Genomic DNA, 25,239 nt, shown 5'->3' on the forward strand with positions numbered 1-25,239 from the left:
ATTCTGCTCCAGTCAAATCATTAATCCATTTCAATCGAGATTTTATTTTATATTTTTGTTTTTTTCTTGAGCCACAGTAGTGTGTAAGTCCGCTCCCTCCTCAGTCCTCCTTCTGCTTTCAGGGACCGACTCTGGACCTAAAACCCCCTTTCTTGTGATTGGACACCCAAGTCTCTGGCTTCTGTGTGGATATACCAACCTATTTGTTTGTGTCCCTGCTTTTTTTATTATTATTATTATTATCTGGCTCAACCCCTAAGACCCTGCACTGGATTCTTTCTTATCTTAATTTATAAAGAAATAAAAAAAAACATTTAAAGGATGTAGAAAAATTGTTACAACTTAAAATGTAAAATACTTGGTAGTTAGCCATGTTAGCTTTTTTAATGTTTATTATTATGATGAAAAATAGCGTGACTTGTATGATTCTTTAAAGTATAAATTTCCATATCCATTACTTTTTTTTGTGGAGTTTTCAAGGTGTTTCTACTAAGTCAACTCCTCTGTGTAACTAATGGTCCGATTGTAATGCAATGTCTATGCTGTTTCTTTTCTCTTTGTATCTTTTTAACCACAGAGTCCTTTGGTAAGTGCTTCTGTTCCAAGGCCCACACCCTCACTGTCCACTTTTCTATATACTGTTCACTAATGTTGCTACTGATTTTGCTGCTGCTCACTTTTACAACTATTGCAGTGTTATTAAAATGCATGGCATACTAACAGTTTTTACACAGCACGAAGCATAGATGTGCACACACCCACTGTAATACACGCACTTGTCTCTCAAAGCACCTGTACATTGTACTGGCTAAAGGTAGATGCCACAAAGAGGACGTACAAACACACACACACAGACATGCACATAGAAAGACACACACACACTCTGTCAACCTAGATGTAGCTGACCTCACCCTCATCTGTGCACCTGCAGCCCTTCCACGCCCAGAGAATAATATTTTTTTCTCCTCACACTCACCTATTTACTTTTCCACTCCTTTGCTAATTCAAATATTCTTTCCCTCACTCACTCACTCACCCTGCCTTTCACTCATCCACTTACTATCTCCATTCTGCTGTATAAAGTTACCAGTCAATAGCTATGAGCTCTAGATGGCCACTGGTGGAGCCAGGATAAAGAAATCAATCGAGACCACGTTTCAGCCTTCTAGACATTAGCTGTGCATTGTGATAGGCATATATGAAAACATATAAGTCTAGCTGCTGTGGTGTAAAAGTAGTGGTCAGACGTTATACTGCATTAGTGTAAAAAGAGCTTAGTAAAGATTAACTGTTTTAAAAAGAAGAAGAAACAATCTCATCTGCTCAGTTTATGGATAGTTGAAAATTTAGTGATTAAATGCTGTAATTTCCACTAATTTTCCAATAATCACATGAAATGTTTTAGACATTTGAATCATTTACATGATTTAGAAAACCTTCTTTGGCATATAAATGCACAGTGGGGCAAATATGCGATTACTACAGCTTAAATTTTCCTGTAATGTGAGGACTCAGACCTTAGTTTTTCCTCCTATTACACCTGTAAAGGCAGAGTTGTGTCTGTTAAATTGCAAATCTACTTTCTGACATATAGCTTAATCTGATTAAAACTGATGTTTTTTGTCATGTTAGTTTATAAATTTTAAAATTTCATTATAAGACTGAGGGGGGGGAAGTAGAGGCTGGCTTTAGCTTTCATTTCTCTTGGGTAGTATTACCTTAAAATACTTTGCTATACTTTTTTTAAAATACATTTTCAATTTAGATACCTTAAGATGAGCCTAAGAGACATCAGCTTGACACATGTGTCTGATTTCAGTTGAGCATTTCTCGGCTGACAGTTGATGCCCTGCTGAAAGCGCTCTGATGTGATAAGCCCTATTTTTGTGGTGGCACAAAAGCTTGCACTTCATCGGTTTGGTAATTTCCTGACCTTTAAATGACTTTACTTTGTGACCACACTGTGCGCACGTCATACAAACAGGTGTGAGTTCATTCAAATAAGTCAGCGCCGCGCGGGGTGTCTGCATTTTTGGTGGAAAATATGTATAGACGTGCTGGGAAAAGTTATCTGAGAACCACACTGTTGTGATTTCGTCAGCGAGAGCAAATGAAGTATGACAGAGTATGAAAATATGTATTTATGATTTATGCAAATACATCACCTTAATTAATCGCTCTCCAGACAGTTGAGACTTTTAAATCACCATAAAAAATGTTTATTTTGTGCAAAGCTGCATGTCAGCATTTATCATTTAAGGTAGTTCTGAGAGATTAGGGCACATCAAAGGCTTCTGCCACGTTTTTATTGTTTGTTTCTGGTATTATTCCACAACTTGAATAAAAACCCACACCATCTGCCTTTGGCTGCAAATTTGATGTGTTGTGTGTTTAGGATGTGCCTTTCGGCACCACCCAGACAATAATAACATTTTTTAATCAGCCTCTTGCTGTTTTTGGAGCTGTTGTCATCATGCATCACTGTAATTGGCACAGCTGTTTCAGAGAATAGAGACCTGTGATGTGACTGGCTAAGAGTGAATTTACTAGTAAGTCACTGCTCAGATGAACTCAGAAGCCACGAACTAAAATAGCGGGTGCTTGCCTTGCATGGGGCAAATATCACATTATCTAATAGAGGTTTTAACACACTTTGCAACTAGCAGGATTAAACCTGGTTTCGAGCCATTTAGAGGACAAGAGCAGTTAAAAGCTCATAGTAGTTAATGGACTTAGAGTTCGCGAGTACACTTTTTAGACACCCAGATGAGTGTAGTGCAGACACCCTTCTCTTATAGCCACATCCACCCCTGCTACAAGTCAATAAAGTCCAATCAATAACCCATCTCCTTATAGCTCTGTCACTGTCTATCGCTCTATCTCAGGTCAGTTTTTCTTCTTCTCAGGCTTATTCTGTCTTAGTTTATTCTGTCTATTTCCTTTATGCCTCTTCTTCCTCTCGCTCTGTAAGGATCTATATTTTGAGTCTTTCTCTCTAATTTGATTCTTCTCCTTGCCAAGTTACTCCCCCCCCACCCCCCACCCCCTTCCCCCAGTCCCTCCCTCCCTTATCCCCTTCTCCTTCTGTGGTACTAACATTTTCTTCTTCTTCTCCTTCTCTAATCTCGTGCATTCATTGCCCACTCAGGTGGCACGCCCATACGAGGTAAGACTGCTGGGAGGACCAACATGACACAGTGGCCTGATTCCTTTTCAACCCCTGGTTCCTACTTGTCTCACAGATCTGAAAAGCAGCCCCGGGTGGGTTAATCAATATGGGGTTTAGTCCAAAAGACTCAAGACTCTGTGACATTGGTAAAACTCATCCAACTGCTTCAGATCTGCAGTAGGTGCAAGAGGAGGAATTGGAGTTGAGCAAGCAACTCATTATACTATGACTGTCACCTCCCCTCTTCTCATCCTTCATCCCCTCTTCACACTTTAATTTTTCCATCTCAGCCTCAGCGTTCACTCTGTAACAAAGAAGTCCATTGCTTCCTTCCTCGTCATGTTGTGATCTCTCTTTTGTACCCATCAGTTTAACCACCGTTTAACCGTTCACATCGACCGTGTTTCCAATCAAACGCATGATATGTTTACAACTTGGTTTTCTTTCTTTGTTGCTTAGTTTGAGGTGAAAACGCGTACTCACTTCTACCTCTGTTTGTTTGTTTGTTGCTTTTTTAATTTTTGTGACCTGAATTTCTTTTTTTTTTCTTTTTTTTTTCTCAGAGGTCTTGACCTAAGCTTGGCCTGGCCTCTCCTTCTACCTTGTCTCTATTTGCCCAATCAAACGTCCCAGTTTTGTTTTTCCTCCCAGCTGTTATTCGCTCAGGCTGAAAAGTCCAGATGGCAAAGACTCAGACACACACTTGCAAACATGAGTGCGCTCAGACGCACACATAAATTCTCAAATCTCCACGCACACAGACAGAAACACACATACTTTCATGGTTTTTACCATTACTTCCTCTTTTCTCTCTCATTACCGATAAAAAGCCCCAAACAACCACTTTTTTGATAAAGTTTTTATGGGCGCTTTTTTGCCTTACCACACCATCTTTAAAGAACCTCTGGTTGACTCTTTTTTTGACAGTTTTTCTATTTTCAGGGAGCGAGAAAACATCGGTCCCTTCCCAAGGCTTTGCGTATGTCGTTCTTTTTTTTTCCCATCTGTTGGCCTTGACGGAGGTCGGTTGATGTCTTTACCTCCTTATTGGGTGTTTTAAATTGACATCACACTCCTGATCCCATTGGTGGATCCGAAAGGGTTGGGGAAATCTTATTGCCATGGCAATATCTTTTGTCAGACGTTATCCTTGGAAAATGAAACATGATTTGTTGCTTAATGTAACTGCATCTCAATTTTCAGCATTTTTTTTCTTCTCAAAATACAGTGACGGATTTCTGCGCATTCTAGCTGTTTGTTTCATTTGCTTTGCATGAAGACCGCATTCTCTGTTTTTGTAGGTTTTGTTTTGGTCTTTTGGGTTGTTTTTCTCTTTTTTTCTTTTTTCTTTTTTCATATTTTGAAATCAGGAAACTGACCCTTGTTTTGGGCAGATTCTTGCTGAAAGTGGTAGAAACTTATTAAAGTCGCTCTATAGATTTGGCTCTGTTTGTACCCCTACTTTCCTCAGAATGAGTTCAGCCTGTTTGTTTTCTGAAAATGCTCACAGACTCATTTATTCTTATTCTTTCTGCAGTTTTTTTTACCATTTATATGTTAATGTATATACTTACTATATCAAATTTCCTAATGTCTTCCACTTCTGTGTGATTGCTCTTTCTTCTGTCTGTCTGTCTGTGTGACTCTCTGTCCTCTCTTTATCTTTTGCTCTTCCTCTCCATCCCTCCATGCATCCAGGTGCCCTCCAGATAGAGATGAGTGAGGAGTCAGACCAGGGGAAGTATGAGTGTGTTGCTACCAACAGGGATGGGACACGTTATTCCACCCCAGCTAACCTTTATGTAAGAGGTAAGAGTTTGAACACTTTTTTTATGATGATGCAACAATTCTAATGATTATGTGTGGATGAGATGAAATTTACACACACGTATCAGTAGATAGACCTATATTAGGAATATATCTAATTTATTAACATGATACAATGCTTTTAAGTAGACTATATTTTATAGTTTTTAGCTGTCGAGCAATGAAACTGAATGGTTTAAGAATGAGCGCTTCTAAGGCTGGCCTAAATGTTTCACTCGAGTCATTTATCTCTTTGCCCTGCCTTCTTAGCCTTTAGACCTCAGAGGAAAACCAAATCATTGTCTGGTTAAAACTTGTATTTCTCTCCAAATCTGACAGGCATCTCACCTCCTCAGGCGCTGTCTTCCCCTCTGCTCCATCAGCACACGCACGTTCACACGCATACCCACGAAATGTTTGAATCTCGGAGACATTTTTATTCCTGGGGCCTTTTGCTCTGTTGTCTGCCTTCAACCCACCCCTTAAAAAAGGTCTTAAACAGTGGAGCATCTTTTTTTTCTTTTTTTTTCTGACTCGAACATGGCTCATGGGGATACAAAGCAAACACTGAATTCACACACATTAGGATACACACCTATGTCATATATAAAATCCACATGCGCATACACATAAACACAAACAGCATACAGTCAGTGATGTGTGTCTAACAGTGCTTGCAGGGCCAGGGAAATCTTGCAGAGCTGCTCAGTGAGTGTTTGACAGGCAGTCTATGGAGACAGCTGGCAGAGGAGCCTGCCTTAAACAGGAACGCTTTCACCAATGTTGGCCATGTATGGCCTCCTTTTCTTTCCTGTCCTCCCCTCACACGTTCTTGCCCTTCCTTGCTCGTTCTCTTGTCCTTTCTGTCTTTTGCCACCTTGCAAAGCTCTTTTTGTCTAACATATCCCTCTTTGTCTTGTATTCTCTTTCTGATATTTTGCATTTTCCTGTCTTTTCTTCCTCCTCCCGCCATGTCATATCTCCCACTGCAGAGCTGCGAGAAGGTTGGTACTGTAACGACCAAGTGGTTCTCTCGAGTCTTTCCTGTTTTTGTTTTTTGCCTTTTTTTCTTCCATTAAACTGACACTTTCTGTTTGTGTGGCTCAGCTGTGGGCTGTGTGCAATACTGAAAGTCTAAACCCGCCTGTACATTTTACTCCAGAGTAATATACCATGTGCTGTTTTTCCATGTGAATGCATGTGTGTGTTTGTGTGTGTGTTGTGATTTTTTTCTCCTTTTTTCTGTCTTTTGTGTTCATAAAATTTTAAAATTCACATTAATAAAACATCTTGATATCACATGCACCCTAATGGTAGTGTACCAGACTGTTCAAATGCTTGTACTCTAACTTGAATGTCATAAAACTTTATCTCAGAGCTCAAACCTCCTGATTGTTCTCCGCCGCCCTGCACAATCATTAAATCGTAATTGTTTCTCTTCTCTTGCCTTCTGTGCCGTTTGGTCCAGTGCGCCGTGTCCCCCCTCGCTTTTCCATTCCTCCGGCGGATAGCGAAATCATGCCGGGAGGGAACGTCAACATCACCTGCGTGGCGGTAGGCTCACCCATGCCATATGTGAAATGGATGCTGGGAGCAGAAGACCTGACACCAGAGGACGACATGCCCATTGGCCGCAATGTACTAGAACTGACTGACGTACGCCAGTCCAACAATTACACGTGCGTTGCCATGTCAACGCTAGGTGTGATTGAGGCAGTGGCACAGATTATAGTTAAAGGTGAGTAGTGGAAAGGATAGGAACAACAGAGTTATACACCAACCTTAATCGAGGGTGATTTTGCTTATGACTTTGTAATAAGGCAGAACTGCAGCGCTCTCTCTTTCTCTCTGTTTACCATGTATTTTTATTACAAAAGAATTAAAAAGTAAGACAGTAAAGAAACTTATTTGTATGAGAGCTCCTTTATATACAGATGTTAAAAATATGTATTGAAGAGGAAAGTAATGAGTGCATCTAATGAACACACTAAAGATGCAGTTCTGTACTATATGGACGCAGACAAATAGTCACTGAATACATTTGAAGCAGATACAAAGACAACTACATGTTTTACAGTTCATTAAAATTAAGAAGAAACTATTATCTTGGAAGCCAGAGAAAAGGTTAGTAACCAAACACTCCTCTCCGCCAAGCAGGAGCAAACAATCACAAAAAAACAATGTCTCTAGCTGCAACCTCCAAACACTCACACAGCTAACTTAGTGCGAACACACAGCTCACTAGCTGCAACCTCTGGCGCCAGAGCTCACCTTTCTCTGCCCTTAAATACCTGCTGATGTGAGTCAGCTGTACGATAGAAAAAGGTGGCACCTAAAGCAGGAGAGATGGTAGAACACGCCCACACAGGCAACTTCAGGAGGAGGCCCTGCTAGGGCCGTAACATGGACTTATGACAAAGCATAGATTTAGTTAGATTTGTTTTGTTATGGTTTAGATTGGAAAAGGCTCTTCTTATTGCTGTAACAGCTGTATCAGTTTGAATACTTAATTATTTCAAGAGGGTTAATTTGGTTTCAAATGCAACTCTATTCCGTGGGGAGCTGCTCTAAGCAAATGTAAATCAAAAGACAGTGTAGTGATGTGCAAATCTAAACTCAGTATTGAATGAAAAACGTGTTAAATACTGAAACTGAGATTTTACTGTTGTAGTTACTTTGTGAAGAATGTGCTGATTTTGAATTGAGTACCTGTAACTAAAAGTTGGAACAGGGGTAAAAAAGAAAATGTGTGTTTTAAGAAATTTCTTAGGAATAACGCCTGTTGGAGTATCTTTCAGCTATTGAGGCAAATGGGTAACAGGTAGCTAACGTAATTATATACTGTATGAAAAGAGCATTCATAGAGACTTTTAAAGTCTTTCAGAAGGAAAAATGGGGATTGTCATCACAAAAATTAAAAAGAAATGTTGAAATTTAAAGAGCTTGTGGTAAATCTATGTACTCAAAGGACAAGACCTAGAACAATATTGAATTACTATGATCTTCATGGCCTCAAGTGGCACTACATTAAAAACTGACCTAATGGGTTTGTGAAAATCTCTCTTTGAGCTCAATGAACAATGTTTGTCATGGTTTCTACTGTAAGACTTCATCATGCAATGAATACATAAACAAACATATAGAAAATGTAAAGAAGAAAAATCCAGAAAGAGCTGCACGAGTTACACTGTATGAGTTCTGGGCCTGAACTCATGTAAGATTGTAAGACTCAGTCAAAAATATGAAATTCTTCTTTAACAAAATCAAGAACTGCATCCTGTGGGCTACCAGTAAACTTGTCTTGTCTTACTTCTGTCAGCAAGACAATACCAAGCCACGTCTATACATTAAACTAGCACAGCTTTGCAGTAAAATGCTGTTAAGTGATCTTAAATTCATTGCGTTTCTCTTCAAGAGAAAATATTTAGAGAATTAATTTTAAAAAATATATGACAAAGAAGGCCCTGATCTGCTGAGCAGCTTAAATCCTACCAAGAAACACTGAGAAAACATTGCTTGGGGCGCTTAAAAAAGAGGTGATGCACTAGAGTGCTAAACATGTCTCTGCCCAGCTGTCTATTACAATAAACAATAAAATATGTCTCGTCTTTTTTCCACACTTCAGCTTTGCCAAAGGCTCCTGGCATCCCTGTGGTGACAGAGAGAACTGCAACAAGCATCACTCTCACCTGGGATTCTGGAAACCCTGAACCCGTCTCCTACTATATCATACAGGTATGACAGACTTGTAAACATTACCTACCTCACAGCACTATATGTACACAGATTGCTGAGACACGCATTATACAACTTGAATTCCAAGAAACCTGGGATGTATAATGATGTATACATAAAAACACAATCCAGTGAATTCCAGATCTCATAAACCAATATTTCCAGAACAATGCACAGAAAGCATATCAAATGTTTGAATTGAGGCATTTTTTAAAATACAAATCGTGGAACAATTTCGCAATAATGTTCCTCAATGTAAAAGCGTAAAGACTCATTATCTAGAATAAATGATATCGTTAAAGGATTTAGAAAATGTCGTGTTTTCTATGTTCTGTTGTAAATAAAAAATGCTATTTATGAATTATTGCATTCTCTGCATACCCAGAGTCTTAGAGCACTAGGATTTATCAATATAAACTGTTATCATGTTGGCCTCAAGCCTACTTAGTATGGCTGCAAAGGCAGGAATCCCTGTTTCTCCCAATACTAATAACCTTCCTCGAAGTGTTCTAAGTAAATCTGGTGTCCTGTGAATACTCCCTACTGACAGTGGTAAATTCATAAAAGAGAATGAATTAACAGTACTATGGTTAACAGTAGTATTGGAATACTCACTTTCTAAATTGCAGGACTCCTGCATGAAACATGAATTGCCCAAATTTCACTCTGTACATTTCAATGTAAATCTAGATAAGTAAATGCTTATGCTGTATGGTTTTACATAGGTTTGATGTATTTATGTATACAGACACAGCTGTAGCTGTTAACTCAATACAAAGTTGTTTATTGCAGCTTGAATTCAGTCTGTACTTCTTCTTCTTCCCTTTTTCATCTCTTGTTTCATCTAGCATCGCGCCAAAGGCTCAGAGGACCCCTATAAAGAGATTGATGGCATTGCTACAACACGCTATAGTGTGGGCGGCCTGAGTCCTTACTCTCACTATGACTTTCGGGTGGCAGCTGTCAACACCATTGGTCAGGGCCCCTCCAGCGAGGTGGTGGAGGCTCGCACAGCTGAGCAGGCCCCCTCCTCACCTCCTCGCCAGGTCAGGATGATGCCTTTATTTGACAAAGTGGAAAGCAGTTTTTACAGCGATAAAAATGTTCTTTCCAAATATGGATCGAGGCTATTTTTGACTCTGAGACAGCCGTTGCTGGAGCTGTCTGTCCATCCTGTTCTATTCTCATAAAAGCTTTGAGGGAATTTCAAATTTGGTACAAGCATACATACTGGAATGATTAGAATTTGTTCAAAGGGCCATATACCAGGATTTATTTCACTAATTATTGCAAACTATAGAATACAAATGGCATTTTAGCCAAAAGAAATCATCATAATTTTCTATAAAATACATGTTTGTTATATTTATATAGGGTTTTAAATCATTTACACCTGATCACCTAATTTTCTAAGGCTTCACCTCACATATTATACATTTTACATATCATAACATTTCATATTACATGTAGAGAGATATGGATGTAATATGCAACTTGACTAGTTAGGCATATAAATAAAAACTGGTATTTATGGATCAATATGTGGATGCATTTATGTAACCTCTATTTTAATGCATTTCAGTGTGTGCTGTTTTCCAGTGCTGTGACAAAGTTTTTCCCCCCTTCTTGATTTCTTAGTTTTATTTTTGTTTTGTTTTTGCATATTTGTCATGTTACATCTCTCCAATCATCAAACAACTTTTAATATTAGACAAAGATAAGTTAATACAAAATTCAGTTCTTACACAATGGTTTCATTTCTTTATGGAAAAAACATGCCAAACTTCCCAGGTTCTGCATCAAAAAAGTAATCAGTCCTCCTTTTTCAATTATTAATTAATTGTGATTAATCATGTTTTTGCAAAGAGTTCAGTTGAACTTGCCACATCCAGACCTGATTACTTCTAGGACTGCTGAATCAAGAAACCCCTTACCTATCTGACACCTGTCTGACAAAATGAAGTAGGCCAAAAGATCTTTTTTTAAAGTAACACATCGTGCCACAATCTACAAACAACTCAATAATAGCTGACAAACAAAGACACTGACATCTATCAGTCTGGAAGATGTTACAAAGCCATTTTTAAGGCTTTAGGACCCCATTGAACCCTGATGTAAACCATTATTTACAAATTGAGAAAACTTGGAACAGTGGTGAACCTTCCCAGGATTGGCCAGCCTACCGAAATTACTCCAAGAGTACATCGATGACTTATCCAGGAGGGCGCAAAAGAACCCAGAATAACATCTAAAGAACTGCCAGCTCACTTGTCTCAGTTAAGGTCAGTCTTCAAGATTCAACATTAGGAAAGAGATTGGGAGGGGGAAGCATCCATGGAGGAGTTCCAAGGAAAAAACGCTGCTGACCAAAAAGAACACAAATGTTTCCCAGTTGCCAAAAAGCATCTTATTGGTCTCCTAGACTTTTGGAAAAGTATTCTGTGGACTGATGAGACAAAAGTTGGATTTTTGAAGACCTGAATCTTCTTACAGCTGGTGTAAAACGAACACAGCATTTCAATACAAAGAACTTACCAATAGTCAAACATGGTGGTGGTAGTGTGATGGCACTTTCACACGCGCAATAGTGACATGTCAACCAAAACGTACACCTTCTATAGATGAAGGGTCTTTTCCCCCTAGACTTAAATGCAATCACTCTCCGTTTGGCAACCACATAAACTGTCCCCTGTTGCCTATTAGCAGAATCCAGGTTTAAACTTTCTCCACATTTGTGTCACTTTTGCACTTGGTGTTTAATTTTACTCTTTTTATTTGTAGGTCATAGGTCGGATGCTGAGCGCCACAACAGCAATGATCCACTGGGATGAGCCTGAGGAACCTAATGGACAGGTGGTCGGTTACAGAGTGTACTACACCTCTGACAATTCGCTGCCAGTCAACCAGGTGTGTATTCCTGTGTGCGTGGTTTGGCTGAATGTTATTGTTATTGTTACTATTTATGCATAACAGATGATAACTTGTGTTGCCAAGATGTATAAGGTATGAGAGTGTATCTGTGTGCCTGCTTGCATTCATGCATTGTGTTGTGCACCGGTGTTGTGCAGTGGGAGAAGCAGATGGTGCGTGGATCCAGCTTCATCACCATCCAGGATTTGACTCCTAACAAGACTTATTACATCCGAGTGCTGGCCTTTACCTCTGTAGGAGATGGCCCCTTGTCCCAGGACCTGCAGATTATAGCCAAGACTGGAGGTAAAATAAGAGACGCAAATGGCATATAATGGTTAAGATTATGTAGTCTTAGTGTTCTTTAAACAATCCTCTTCCCCTTTAGTTCCTTCTCAACCATTAGATTTTAAGGGTGAGGCAAAGTCTGAAACCAGTATCCTGTTGTCCTGGGTGGCTCCAACAACCCAGGGTGGCCCAGATAACCAGATTACAGGATATGAACTTGTTTACCGACGAGCTGATGACACAGAAGAGGTAAAGATGGAGAGATAAAAAAAATTGTCACTAAATGGGCTGTTTTCATAGATTTATAATTTTATAGGTAAAGTTGTGATCAGAAGTTTACCTAAACCCATCATTGGTATGAATGTTATGATAATTTTGGACTTTGAATGTTTTCTTTGAACTGTTCAGTTATTAGGGTGGTATGATTGTACAGAAAAGAAAACTTTAATGAGTTTAAAAAACATGAATTGAGTGTACAAGTTTGAATTTAATGATTTATTTATTTCTCGAGTCCACACAGGCTCAACAGGGTTTGCAAACAGGCTCAATTTGAATCTTAACTCTTTTAATCATTGGTGATCATGACTGATTACAACTGGTAGTTTCTTTTTGCCTGCATAACATGGATTAGTTTCACAGCAGTCGTTGGATTAACCAATTTTTTTAAAACAATGGGAAAATCGAGTAAAGAGCTATAAAAAGGGGAATTGTCGATTCGAACAATTTGGGAAGATCTGTTGGAGCCGTTTGTAAACTGCAGATTCTAAGATCAGTTCAAATAACTGGACATAATTACAAGTTATTCGGATGTGTTGTCACTGCCAAATTCAGGAAGGAGACCCAAACTGTCACCCACGTGGAGAAGCCACATGCTTTGTAGAGAAAAGTTTTATGGTCAGGCAAGACAAAGATTGAGCTGTTTGGCCACTAGCATAAGAGGTATGTTTGGTTTGATTAAAGGGGAGGCTTTCAAATCCAGAACACATTACCAGCTGTCAAGTATAGCCGTGGTAGCATCATGCTCTGGGGCTGTTTTGCTGCCAGTGGTACTGGTACACTGCAAGAATTGAATGATGAAGAAGGAGGACCTCCAGATTCTTTAACTTTACCTCAAATCAACAGCTAGATGATTGAAACTTGGACACAATTGTGTATTTGAACAGAACAATGATCCCAAACACACATCAAAACCGTTTTTGAAATGTTTGATGTTACGTTTTTGGAAGGGCTTCCCAAAGCCCCAACCTCAACTCTATTGAAAATTTGTGGATCAGCCAGTTCTGTCTCAGGAAACCAACCATTTCAAACAAACTCTAATTCTGCCAGTTCGGCAAACAGTCACTAAAGATGTATGCTGTAAAATCAGTGCACCTGAAAAAATGAAAAGTTGAAAGAAATCATTAAAAACTCCAAGATACCATGACATCCATGCCCTTAATGAGTGTCCTTAAAATTCTGATCACATTGGTAGGTGGATAGACAATAACAAATTCAAATACGATTGTGTAAAGTGATAATAATTTGATATCATTATTGATCTAGTTATAAAAAGTTAACTCTTGTCTTTTTGTCCCTTCAGAAAAAAGTGAGCTTTGAGCCCGCCACATCCTACCTGCTCAAGAACTTGAAGCCCTTTTCCACCTACACCTTCCAGCTAGCTGCCAAAAGCAAAAATGGAATTGGGGCATATACCAATGAAGTGTCCATTGACACACCACAGACACGTAGGTCTACCTGCACAGACTGCAGTGTGTGAAAGTGTGAAGGTGTTTGTGAGAGCGAAAGAGCAACAAGATCCAGTTTTGACAATGCAAACGCAAATACAAATGCTAAATCACGTAGGTTTCTCTGCTGCAATTTTAATTAGACACATATGTGGCATTGTTGCATTGTCAAAAATGGGCCATCATGAATCAAGACCATAGCTGGAGCTGACCTCAGAATTGATATTTCAACAAATATATAAAAGACCAATAATTATTTCAAGAACTTAGCTTTAGTCGATGTATTTTTCATACAGTACTAAGCAATTCTTTTAAGATTGCCAGAAAAACTTCATTTGTTGGCTACCAATCTGAGGTCCGTAAGAGACTCAGTAAAACAAGGTAAGACGAGGTTGGCAGATAGACATGAGAAGTCCAACATGGACCACAGAGGCTTGTAGGCTGTAAGGACAAATTATGGGAAGGTATGTGTGTTTCAAGCTCTAGTCAGTGTTTTTGTCATTCACTCGTTTTCATTAATCAAACATTGCTACCAAACAGAAGTTGACACCCATCATTTCAGTATCTCTGTTCAACCATCTTTTAATTTCTATGGTCATTTTTCAAAAGAGCTTCAGTTCTCCAGAGTTTCTTTTTCATTTTGTGTTTCTTTGTCTTTTGCTCTCTGTCTCTCATCTGCTCAATTTCACCCCCATGGCAAACCTCACTTCTCCACTCACCTCTCCACCCACCAATAACAACTTGTATACACAACCAAATAACATTTACCCAAACAACCCCTACTGTGCCTCCTCAAAACTGGCCAATCAGTTCCTTCAGCACCTCCCCAGGACATCAAATGCACCAGTCCCAGTTCTACCAGCGTCCTGGTAAGTTGGGCACCACCACCTGTGGAGTTTCAGAACGGCATCATTACAGGATACTCCATCCAGTATGCCACTACAGAGGGCAACAAAACATCAAAAAGAATTGATGGAATTTCTCCGGAAAGTTCTCCGTATCTCCTGGAAAACCTAGAGAAATGGACTGAGTACGGCATAACCGTGAGGGCACAGACGGAAGCTGGGGATGGACCAGAAAGTTTACAGCTTCTTATCCGCACTGAGGAAGATGGTATGTTCCCAACAAAAGATACAAATAAAAATAGGATGGTCCTCCCTACTAATAGTCGCTACCTCTAACTTACTAACCAAGCAGCACCCTAAACTAACAGCAAGCTTGTTCTACTGGCCAGTAAACTCATTTATTCTGTTCTTGAGCTGCAATTTAAACGGACAATGCATTTGTGAACCACTGTCAGACCCTCCAGTGAAACCCTCCTCTTTATTTTTCCTTTGTAACCACCAGAATCTGCCAACATACAGAATCTCCTCCTGCAACCCCCCCTCACCACTGCTTTCTCTTGTCAGCAGCAGTCCCCTTTTTTCCTGCAGTAGCTGGCATTATCCTCTTTTATTTTTTTGAACCAGCAAAACCACCCTTTTTTCCTCACCTTTCCCTTTCTTCTAAAAGCCCCTCTTTTTACTAAAAGGAATGCTGAGATTTTCCTGTCGAAAGCTAGCAATAGTCCCCTCTAACAATAACAAGTCGGTGTACCTCAATCTTTCCTCACCTTGGCTTTTCTCACCAGTAATCTGTCCTACCAAATCGTTTCCAGTACCTTTACAATTATTTTGATACATCTAATGTAAACCAGTGCGGTGTCTTATTGTATCTAGAGTAATTTGTTATATTTTTGATTCCAGTACTCTTTGTGCTTGTGGGTGGGTCTGTCAAATAGATAAAGGTGGCTGCAGTTTTTTCCTTCTTTTTGTATATTTTTGCTTTTTGGGGAAAGAAGTGTAGTTCTTGGCAGTACGGGAGAGGTTTTTCTTGATAACAGTATTTTCTCTTTGACTGCCTGCCACTATTTATCTGCCCCTGGCAACAAATCCTTTTCTATCTGCCATTCTTATCTTTTCTACATTTGCTTCTTATCCTCCACTGCTTTTTTCCTCCATGTTTTTCCTCAAGCGCTCTCATTTTTTTACTATTTTGACTTTTTTTCCCTGACATCAGAGCTGTTTTAGACTTTTTGTAGGGTTGTAGTTTTTCACCTTTTTTTAGCTTTTCGCTGTTTTTGCCCCTGAAAGCATTTTTTTTTTACTAGAAAGAAACTTCACTAAAGTGAAGGCCTTTAACTGAGAGGTTTAACTGCCCATCATCTGTGACCCTTGACTTCTATCCAAAAATGCATTTGTAGTTCCAAGTGGTCCTCCACGAGGGGTGGAGGCAGAAACTGTGAACGCCTCGGCTGTTAGGGTGAAATGGCGAGCCCCTGCACCTGAAAGACAGCACGGTCTGATCCGAGGCTACCAAGTCCATTATGTGAGGATGAACTACGGAGAACCTCAGGGTCAGCCATTCATCAAGGACATCCTCATAGATGACTCACAGGTAACCTGAGAATATTACCTTAATGGGTAATCTGTAAATAAGTAATCTATAAATGCAATATAAAACATTATGAGATAAATTATATTACATGGTAATGCTGATCATTAGCATAGTCAGCTCAGTTCAGCAGCACGTGGGTTTACTTGGACATATTATACAGATGTCAAAAACCACGATGTGGCCATTAAGACATTAAAGTATCTTATTTCAATTGTGCAAACACCATCTGTCATAGAAGGTGGTGTGCTGGAGTTAGGACCCAAATATAGGACAATATAGGCTTTTTATTTAAGTCCAAAATAAATTAACACAAGTTCAGAAACACAAAGAGAACCATAAGAAACACCAAAGAGCGAATAGAAGAAAGGGCAGTGAGGACTAACTAGGGATTAGACGCAGATGTGTATAATCAGCACAGGCGAGGACAATCAAGTAGAGAGGAAAAAGAACACAAGAGAGGACCAACTTTTTAAAGTAAAACAGGAAATGCGTAACAACTGTTAGTTTGGAGAGAAAAAAAGCAGCCGCTTAAACATGAAAAACGAAAAATCAATTTGAATGATTAGAGCAAAGAAGGACAACAAGACAGAGGCCTCAAACTCAAATTAAATATGAACCAAGCACACAAAAAACTAACACTAGAACAGCAACTTCACAGGTATTCAGAAAACTAAATGAGAGCTAGAACGTAAATAAAATAGTGAAACTAAAGCTGAGCTTTACTGGAACAATAAAAACAAAACAGGGATCCAATATTACTAAAATAGCAGGAAACAACACTATGACAACAGAAAAATCTGCAGCAGTCTGTATCAACTTTCTATAGGATGAATTAGTGACTACACATTTGCTAAATAAGAAGCTAACTCTCATATCTGTCTGTATAATATCTCATACCTGCAACCAGTACGCTTAGTTTTGCATAAATACAGGAAACAAGCTAGTCCATCTTTGTGCAGGTCGGCGAATGTCAGACTTTTTCTACCCTTTAGAAACCAAAAAACCTTCAAACCCTCACCACAATTTTAAAGAATCAACAGTTATAGAGACATCAACTAAAAAGGATCCAAATTAAATTTTGCTCAAATGCACCCTCTCTGTTGTCTGTCTAAATCTCTTCACCCAGTTGTGGGCTTACTTGTATTTGAGAATCAGTGTTTTCTCCTGATTGTGCTAAGTCAACAGTCCGCAACCCGTAGCTAAACACTTAGCGAACAGACGTGAGAACAAAATCATTATTCTCATCACATGTTATGTAAGTCCACTAATGTCCAAGTAGTAATAACAGCTAGAAACTCATGTTATGTGCCAGCAAAAGCAAGCAAATGTCATGTCAGCCAAAGTCCATTGGTAAAGAAAATACCACAGTGTTAAGTATCGTACTTTGCATCTTTAACATCTAAACCCAACAGTAAGAATGCGCTTTTTTCAGTAAGGGTAAACTATTTTCTGACTCTTACTCTTTCAAGTAAGTGGAGCTAGCATTTGCTTCTTCTTGTTTAGTTTTCTGGTAAATGTGAGAAGTTTTCCCATCGCAACTCTAAAAGTAATGTAAACACAGCCTGACTCACAGAATTCCTAAAATAAGATTTACAATCTGATAAGGTTAAACAGCCTTAATGTGTGTTATTACGTTTTATTTAAATTAAGCTGGAGATTTTGTTAAATGCAGATAAAAAAAAAGTCCTTTTGACTATTACTCATAATGTGTTTCTCTCTTTTTTTTTCCTCCTGCTGCTTCATCATTCAGTGGGAATACGATGACTCAACAGTATATGTGAGTAAACATTTATTTGTGCATATTATTTGATGTTAGAAAAAGATAAAAAAAAGTAGATGAGTCATATTTATGAGACTGGAGCTTTAAAATTAAGTCTTTAAACATCGTGCAAGAACACATTTCTATTTTTGTATTGCGTGTTCACCAGGAACACAGAAAAGAGAATATATTTAATAAAGGGACTTAAAAAACCCCACAGATGACTGATAATGTGAGTCATTTTTTGTAACACCAAAATATTCTTGTTATATATACGATTTACACACATACTAAGAAATTAACAAAATATATGTGTTTATATGGCGACAAATCAGTTTTTAATGTCTTTGTAGGTAAACGATATTTTGAGTTAAAAAATGATTTAAACTCGTATCATTTGGTAGTTTTCCAGGACTTTGGGTTTTGTCTTGATAATCACAAACACTATCCTCAAAAAGTCAAATAGAGTGTACGAGTCTTGATATTGTTTGTGCAGAAGTGAGCTGAATAACTGCACAGTCACACTGTCAGGCAAAAAGACTGTACGCTTTTGCTGTACCTCTTTGTGTTGCTTTAACCGCACCCTCCTTGAGTCTCTTTTTGTTGAGCAGTGACTGCTCATTATCCCGAGGACAAACAAAAATTAGTGGCCTTTTGTCGCTGACAATGCTTTTTGTTGTTCTGCAGGAAGTTGTGCTGGGGGACCTGAAGGCAGATACTGCCTACTCTGTATCAGTAGGGGCTTACACTGCCAAGGGCGACGGCGCTCGCAGCAAACCTGTTACTGTGTGCACCGCACCGCCATGTAAGTGTGTCTGCACAGACCCAACCACACACAAAGACACAGAGGTTGAAATAAACGACACACGTAGTTGATTGTCTTTGAGAGTTTGACATCACTAATGATAATTATAGCCCACTGAAATGGTCTCACACCTTGCTGTGCCACAAGAAGCCACGGGTGCTGTATTAATCGTATTGTGCAGTTTTGCTCGAGGTAATGAATAATGTGCTTTGTAACTACCGTCTAATTATCTTTTCATTATTCTCTCCCTCTCTCCTGTTTCTTTCCTTTCCCTCGTAGTGCCCGAGAAGCCCAAACTGCTAGTGAGTGCCACTGACTCAGGTACGGCCCTGCTTCAGTGGTACCCCCCTCCCAGTCCAGCCACCCCGCTCCTGGGGTACCGCCTCACCTTCGGCCGCGTTGACGTTCTCCCTTTTACAGTGGTTGAGTTTCCCCCCAAGGAAAACCGCTACACTGCCCAGGATATCCACAAGGGTGCTAACTATGTGTTCAGACTGTCAGCCCGCAACAAGATGGGCTATGGAGAAGAGGCTGTAAAAGAGGTGACTACTCCAGAAGACGTCCCGAGTGGATATCCAGAAAATATTATCTCAGAAGAGGCGTCTGCCACCTCGCTTCGGCTGGCGTGGAAAACAGTCCCGCTGATTGAGCAAAATGGGAAAATTTTGAAATACTCTGTGCTATACAAGGATATAAACAGTCGGGGAAACGCTACAGAGGTTGTGGTGCCCACTCAAAGGTCGAGTGTTTTGTTGGAGGGTCTGAGTGCCGATACTGTGTATGATGTCAGGGTGTGTGCGTTCACAGCTGTCGGTCCTGGGCCTTACAGCCCCAGTGTCCAATTTAGGACCCAACGGCTAGACCAAGGTAGGCTCACACTCACATTCTAACAACCCATCTTCACCAGGCTCAGGATGCTAGACACACCTCCAAACAGCACATTTGAGAGTAAATCAAGCAAAGTCCCACATGAACATGAGACATCTTGTGGCTGCATCCTAAGTGTCCTTTTTCGTTGTCTTGTCACTGTAGCCTTAGACCCAACATCCTTTTCCTAAAGCAAGGTAAGAGTTTTGGGTCTTGGGCAGGAATCACAGTCCTGTGTGTTAATAAGAGCAAATAGCTAGCATGAGGCTGGTACTAGAGAATGATACGCAGGTAAGACCAGTAGGAGTGGACCGTAACTGCGAATGCTGGGCCACATTAATACTCCTTTCTTTTTTTTCTTTTTTCTTTTTCTGTCCCGTAGTTTTTGCCACCAACTTCAGAGTAAAAGCATCCATGAAGAACTCTGTCCTGCTGTCCTGGGAGATCCGTGATAAGAACCCTGTCCAGCCGTTCACTGTAAGGAGGTGTATATTTGTTTGTTAGTAGGTATAAAAAGTAGCCGTGCCTCATGCAGTTTAACTTTTATAAGCTGAAAAAGCAGGACCTTAATAAAAGCCTGAGATTAAATTCAGAATTGCATGTTTTGCAGTTGTATATGGCAGATTAATTATGAGGTATCATATTTCCAACCACTCATTATCTATGAAACTTCACTCTTCCTGTCAAGAAAAGATAATGAAGTCTGGCTCCCTAACAGACAAAGGAAGATACTGTTACTTTTATCTCACAATTGCCACAATTTATGTCAAAATCTTTTCACTCCATCTTGGAGTCATAACGTAGTTAAATGTAAATACACAGACATTTGATACATATTTACAGATTAAATATGAAGAGAAAATTCATAGGACATCAAAACCTCTCACGTCTGTGGTAAACAAATATTCATGAACTGGTAATTTTTTTTTATAACAAAATAGCATCACAACTTGATTTTCTTCATTGTCAGTGTAATCCATCCTTTGTTGTTTCTACTTCCATTGGAGGAACTGCACAATATAAGCATAATTTTATTCTAATCAGCTAAGTGTAAGGCAAAACTAGGCTTCCTATTTAGACCTCTATGTGCATTTGTGGTGTTTTCAGATCCTGTATGGGAAGGGCCAGTCTGTGGAAGTGGATGGCAAACAAACTCAGAAGCTGATCACTGGTTTGGAGCCAGACACTCAGTACTCTTTTCTGCTAACCAACCGAGCCAACAGCGCTGGGGGCCTGCAGCACCGTGTCACTACTACCACCGCTCCAGACATTCTGAAAACCAAACCTATTGTAGTGGGAAAGACTAATGCAGATGGCATGGTGACTGTGCAGCTACCGACTGTACAGACCACAGCTAAAGTCAGGTAGGAAATACTTAAAGCATGTAGACAGAGTGGATTTGTTATCCTAAATACCAACTGTGAAAGCTTTAAATTATTACTTTGTATCGATTTATCTACGGACCCTGTGAGGTCATTTTACTATGTCTCGGAGCTGTCAGCAAGTCTGAGAACTCCCTCAACAGGCCAAACGAATCCCCACTACTGAACATTTTATCTACTTTTTGGCACCAATAATAAATATAGATACAAAGTCCAAATAGCCATACATGTTTAAATATGCATACTGCTTCTCACAGCTATTTTCCAGGAGTCTGTCTTTCTCTGTCACTTCAGTAGTGTTTTGGGGTGGGTTTTTTTCACTCTTTTATTGTATACAAGATGGTCACTCAAAATGTCAAAATAATCCAAAAACACAAACTGGATTTAAATACGTATCGATTTGGATACTATTCCGTCTTTACAAATTCTTATTGTCCGATTCAACATGAGGCCACATACTGTATTAGCAGTTTTCTCCCAGCAGATGCCACACACTTTCAACGTACTATACTGTTTCACAGCAGCTACAACTACAGCAACATACTAATGTATATTAGTATAATGTATATCATATTGACGGTCAGATGCTGCATACTCTTTTAAAGTAGAGATAACACCCAGAGTTAGATGAGAGGATCAATAGCACTTTTCTGTCACCAGCAGCTTAGCTAAGCACTTGAAACAGCCTGAGTCTGTTTGTAATAGGAATTGCCAACCACTTTTTCTTATGCTCAGAAAGTAACTACAATTTTTTTTAAACTTTTCATAAAATTAATTTTGAAAGAATGAAGTGGATAAAAAATCTATGAAAAAATTTAAATCGCTACAATTTAGGTCCACGTCATTTATTTAGCCCTTTTATGCAATTAAAGTTACGACTGCTCTTGTGAACAACACATTTGTACTTTTGAATTTGGCTGCATTCATCTTCCCTACAGTTCTGTCCTCTCTCCTTTTTCCTTCTACAGAGAAGCAATGTCATAATGTTGCCTCCACTATGCTTTACTATAGAGATGATATGAGTGCATTGTGTTTGCCAGATGCTTGGAGATCTGACTTCGCAGTGCACCATTTGACAAACTCCAAGTAGGCTCTGATATGCATTTTTCAGAAGTGACTTCTGTCTTGCTTCTCTACCATGAAGGCCAGTTTAATGGAGTTCTACTTCCAGGGAGTTTCCTTCATCTTTGAAGAGCACTTTTGAAGTTCCGTTTAATGATCTTGTGGTTTTAAGTCACTTTCTAGACCAAGACTATTCCTGCTCAGTTATTCCACTTGACCTGACAACCTTATGATTTCAGTCTTTTATTCCAAAATTGTACATGGCCTTCGTGCCCTTGGTACCACTGATAGCATTAGAAGGTTTTATGCCCCTGTCCTTTTCTGTGCCTTGAAACAATATTATAATTGCTTTAGAGTTTCTTAACTTAATGGCTTGTTTTTGTGAATTATGGGTCTTTATATAGACAGGTGTGTCCATCATGTTCCATACATATCAACAATAAATAAAGTGTAACATCAAGTGCCTCCATACTTTTGTGTCTGAAATCCTTTTAAAGTATTCTGATAAATGTCAGAACAGTGACGGTTCTTAAGAAACTGTGCAGTTTGGAGTGTGCTTCCTCAGGCCTGATCCCAGTTGCATGCTGTGTTTCAGGGGTTATTTTGTGGTAGTGGTGCCGCTGAAGAAGCAGAGAGGGGGGAAATTCTTGAATCCTTGGGAGGACCCTGACCAAATGAACCTGGATGAGGTGAGACGTGCAGCAGGCAGGAAAAATAAAAAGCTAAATAATGGTCACGCTTGATATAAGGTAATACCGATGCTGGGGGGGAATGATTATGTTAATCAGGGTGATGGGGGTAATAACTGTTAAATGCGATGCAGATTTTTTGTCTGTTGTATCAGACTTATCAGACTGTGCCTTGTTACGTGAAGGCAAACGGCCTAACCATCCATTGCTTGCTCACTCTAAACAATACTTTCACATGCCATTTCCCATCTAATTCCACTTCCTGCCTTTTTTCTAAAGACTTCACCACCTCATTATTCTGCTCTGAAAGCAATTGAGTCAATAGAGTTTTATGGCGCCTACTGTCTCAGTGGATAAATGTGGCAGCAATTCAGTTGATGAACACATTTGGGCTAAGGTGATATTGCACTGTACAGTCCATTGTTTCTACAATAATGAGGGTTTTGTGTGGGGTAAAATTGTCAAAACTGACCTTTTTTTCTGAAGGTTTTTTGTATGTGGGTTGGGATGGGAGGGGGGAGTTTGAAGCAGACTGATGATCTGGCCATGCCCTTTGGTTGAACTTGGTGCAACCAGCATTTGCAGGTTGTTGTCCTATTTTTTTGTCACGTATTTGTGTCAGACATTTTTTTGTTTCTTAGTTTCCTTTCTGTCAATTTTCCCCGTCTCCTCTAAACTCTGAACCTACCTGCTCATTTTCTCTGTTTTGTTTTTCCTCATAGCTCCTCAGAGAGATCAACAGAACCAGCGTCAGCCGAGCCCTTCGCATCCGCAGACAGGCTAGCCAGTCAGATCCCAAGGCTTATGTCACCGCTTATTTCAAGACTCTGCCCATTGAATTCACATTAGGGGACGGCCGAAACTACGGCGACTTTCGCAACCGTCCACTGCAGAACGGACAAGACTATGTTTTCTTTGTGCTGGCGCTGCTCGACCTCTCCGAGAATGTGAGTGCAGATGCAAACACGCCCGAACAAATCTACCGTCTGAGTACACTGGTGTTTAATTTATATGTGTAACTGCTTAAACCCTTGGCCTCTTGCAGACTATGTATTCAACCAGCCCTTACTCTGATCCTGTGACATCATCATATGTGGATCCTCAACCCATTGTTGATGAGGAGGAGGGTCTTTTGTGGGTGGTGGGGCCTGTGCTGGCTGTGATCTTCATTGTCTGCATCGTCATTGCCATTCTCCTCTTCAAGAGGTAAGATCAGCACGATGGAGGAAAACAGAAATAAACGCTGTTCAGTAATACATTTGAATGCTGAGACAAAGAAAGCTGTAAACAAAAGAGATTTTGAGTTTTGCTGAATATGGAGAAAAGAATTTAAAGCTTCACATAAGTCTTTATAGTAGGGACAACAGTTATTCTGCAGGGGTTTATCCATTTCCATCACTTAATGTATCTTTTTTGTTCATTTCATGAATATTTCCTACAAGTTATCAAGCAGTGTGTGACAGAAAAAGATCCTAAACAGCAGACAGTGTCAGTTCTCTTTCAGAGATGTGCATACAGATTATTATCGTTTACATCAGTTGTCAGATCTATCATTTTGTGTGAACATAATTTATATTTCTAAATGAATAAAAACTCAGCATTTCCTTGTTGCTTTAAAGATTAAACCAGTGGGTTAAATGTATGGTGAAATATTTATAATTATTTACACTAATAATAGCTACGCTTAAATTTGAGGTTTTCATAGATATGTATTTTTTTCTGTCATCATCAGTACTGTGCAAAAGTCATGAGCAATGCTTCTTCAGGCTTTCTGAAGGTCATTGACCTCTAAGGTGATTCCCAAAGAGCTATTAGCTGAACATTTTGCATATCTCATAATGGTGTACGATCTGCCCTTAAAAAAACTGAGAAAACTGGACAAGTGTACAGGTTTAAAAACATCTGAAATGATGTCTTTAAGAAATAAGAACATTTCCAGGACCTCAGAGATGCATCTGGTCCTTCAGGCGATCCATCTACTGTTTGCTGAAGCCTTATGAGAAATGGCTTCAGTTGAAGAGTGGCTGTCAAGAAGCCACTCGTATGGAAGGAAAAGTGGAGAAAAGAACTGGACCTAAAATCAGTGGCAACAGGTCTTCTGGAGTGACAGGAATGACTGTTCAGCCATCGTTCGTTATAAACATATCATTTCCGCTGGTGATGTCAAAATTGATGGAATCATGAAAACTACCATCAGCGTGACAATGACGCCCAAACACACTGCCAGTGCAACAAAAACAAACCTGGAGAGAAAAACAGACAACAGAGCACTATGAGTCATGGATTGGCCTCCCCAGAGCCCGGACGTCAACATTATTGACAATATTGAAGCAGCGCGGGATCCTCTTGACAGAGAATGGAACAAAAATGAAGCCAACATCCAAACAAGAGACTTGAAAGCCCTTCAAGAAGCCTGGAGAACTATTCCTGACGACTACTTAATGAAACTACAAGAAAGCTGCCTAAGAGATTTCCCGCTGTGTTGAGGAAAAAAGATGGCAACACCAAATAATGACTTTCAAGCTCATTAGAAGCAAAGTCTGTTTTTGTCTTATATACTGAGTTTATATACTTTCATTAAATTGTTGCACCAATTTCCCATTTTTG

The 25,239-nt window shown here is 39.5% G+C and overlaps 1 protein-coding gene across 18 annotated transcripts in view; it reads left to right on the forward strand.

The window, feature by feature from the left end:
- Positions 1 to 25,239, forward strand: part of ptprdb (protein tyrosine phosphatase receptor type Db) — a 150,019-nt gene that overhangs the window by 102,996 nt on the left and 21,784 nt on the right. For 7 of the 18 annotated variants that reach the window (XM_006787305.3, XM_006787304.3, XM_006787311.3 and 4 more), the window contains 21 exons: positions 578 to 586; positions 3,149 to 3,166; positions 4,868 to 4,978; positions 5,968 to 5,979; positions 6,444 to 6,713; positions 8,601 to 8,710; positions 9,559 to 9,756; positions 11,492 to 11,617; positions 11,779 to 11,926; positions 12,009 to 12,157; positions 13,488 to 13,632; positions 14,443 to 14,745; positions 15,875 to 16,068; positions 17,819 to 17,845; positions 18,515 to 18,632; positions 18,912 to 19,499; positions 19,882 to 19,976; positions 20,607 to 20,863; positions 22,539 to 22,632; positions 23,355 to 23,579; positions 23,678 to 23,838. In XM_006787305.3, coding sequence (XP_006787368.2) covers positions 578 to 586; positions 3,149 to 3,166; positions 4,868 to 4,978; positions 5,968 to 5,979; positions 6,444 to 6,713; positions 8,601 to 8,710; positions 9,559 to 9,756; positions 11,492 to 11,617; positions 11,779 to 11,926; positions 12,009 to 12,157; positions 13,488 to 13,632; positions 14,443 to 14,745; positions 15,875 to 16,068; positions 17,819 to 17,845; positions 18,515 to 18,632; positions 18,912 to 19,499; positions 19,882 to 19,976; positions 20,607 to 20,863; positions 22,539 to 22,632; positions 23,355 to 23,579; positions 23,678 to 23,838 — 3,358 coding nt within the window. The remainder of the gene's footprint in view (positions 1 to 577; positions 587 to 3,148; positions 3,167 to 4,867; positions 4,979 to 5,967; positions 5,980 to 6,443; positions 6,714 to 8,600; positions 8,711 to 9,558; positions 9,757 to 11,491; positions 11,618 to 11,778; positions 11,927 to 12,008; positions 12,158 to 13,487; positions 13,633 to 14,442; positions 14,746 to 15,874; positions 16,069 to 17,818; positions 17,846 to 18,514; positions 18,633 to 18,911; positions 19,500 to 19,881; positions 19,977 to 20,606; positions 20,864 to 22,538; positions 22,633 to 23,354; positions 23,580 to 23,677; positions 23,839 to 25,239) is intronic. The other 11 variants (XM_006787307.3, XM_035906196.2, XM_006787310.3 and 8 more) reach the window with 7 other exon arrangements.

Source organism: Neolamprologus brichardi, chromosome 6 (genome assembly GCF_056152115.1).
Source record: "Neolamprologus brichardi isolate AB-2024 chromosome 6, ASM5615211v1, whole genome shotgun sequence".
In the NCBI taxonomy this organism is placed as follows: Eukaryota; Metazoa; Chordata; class Actinopteri; order Cichliformes; family Cichlidae; genus Neolamprologus; species Neolamprologus brichardi.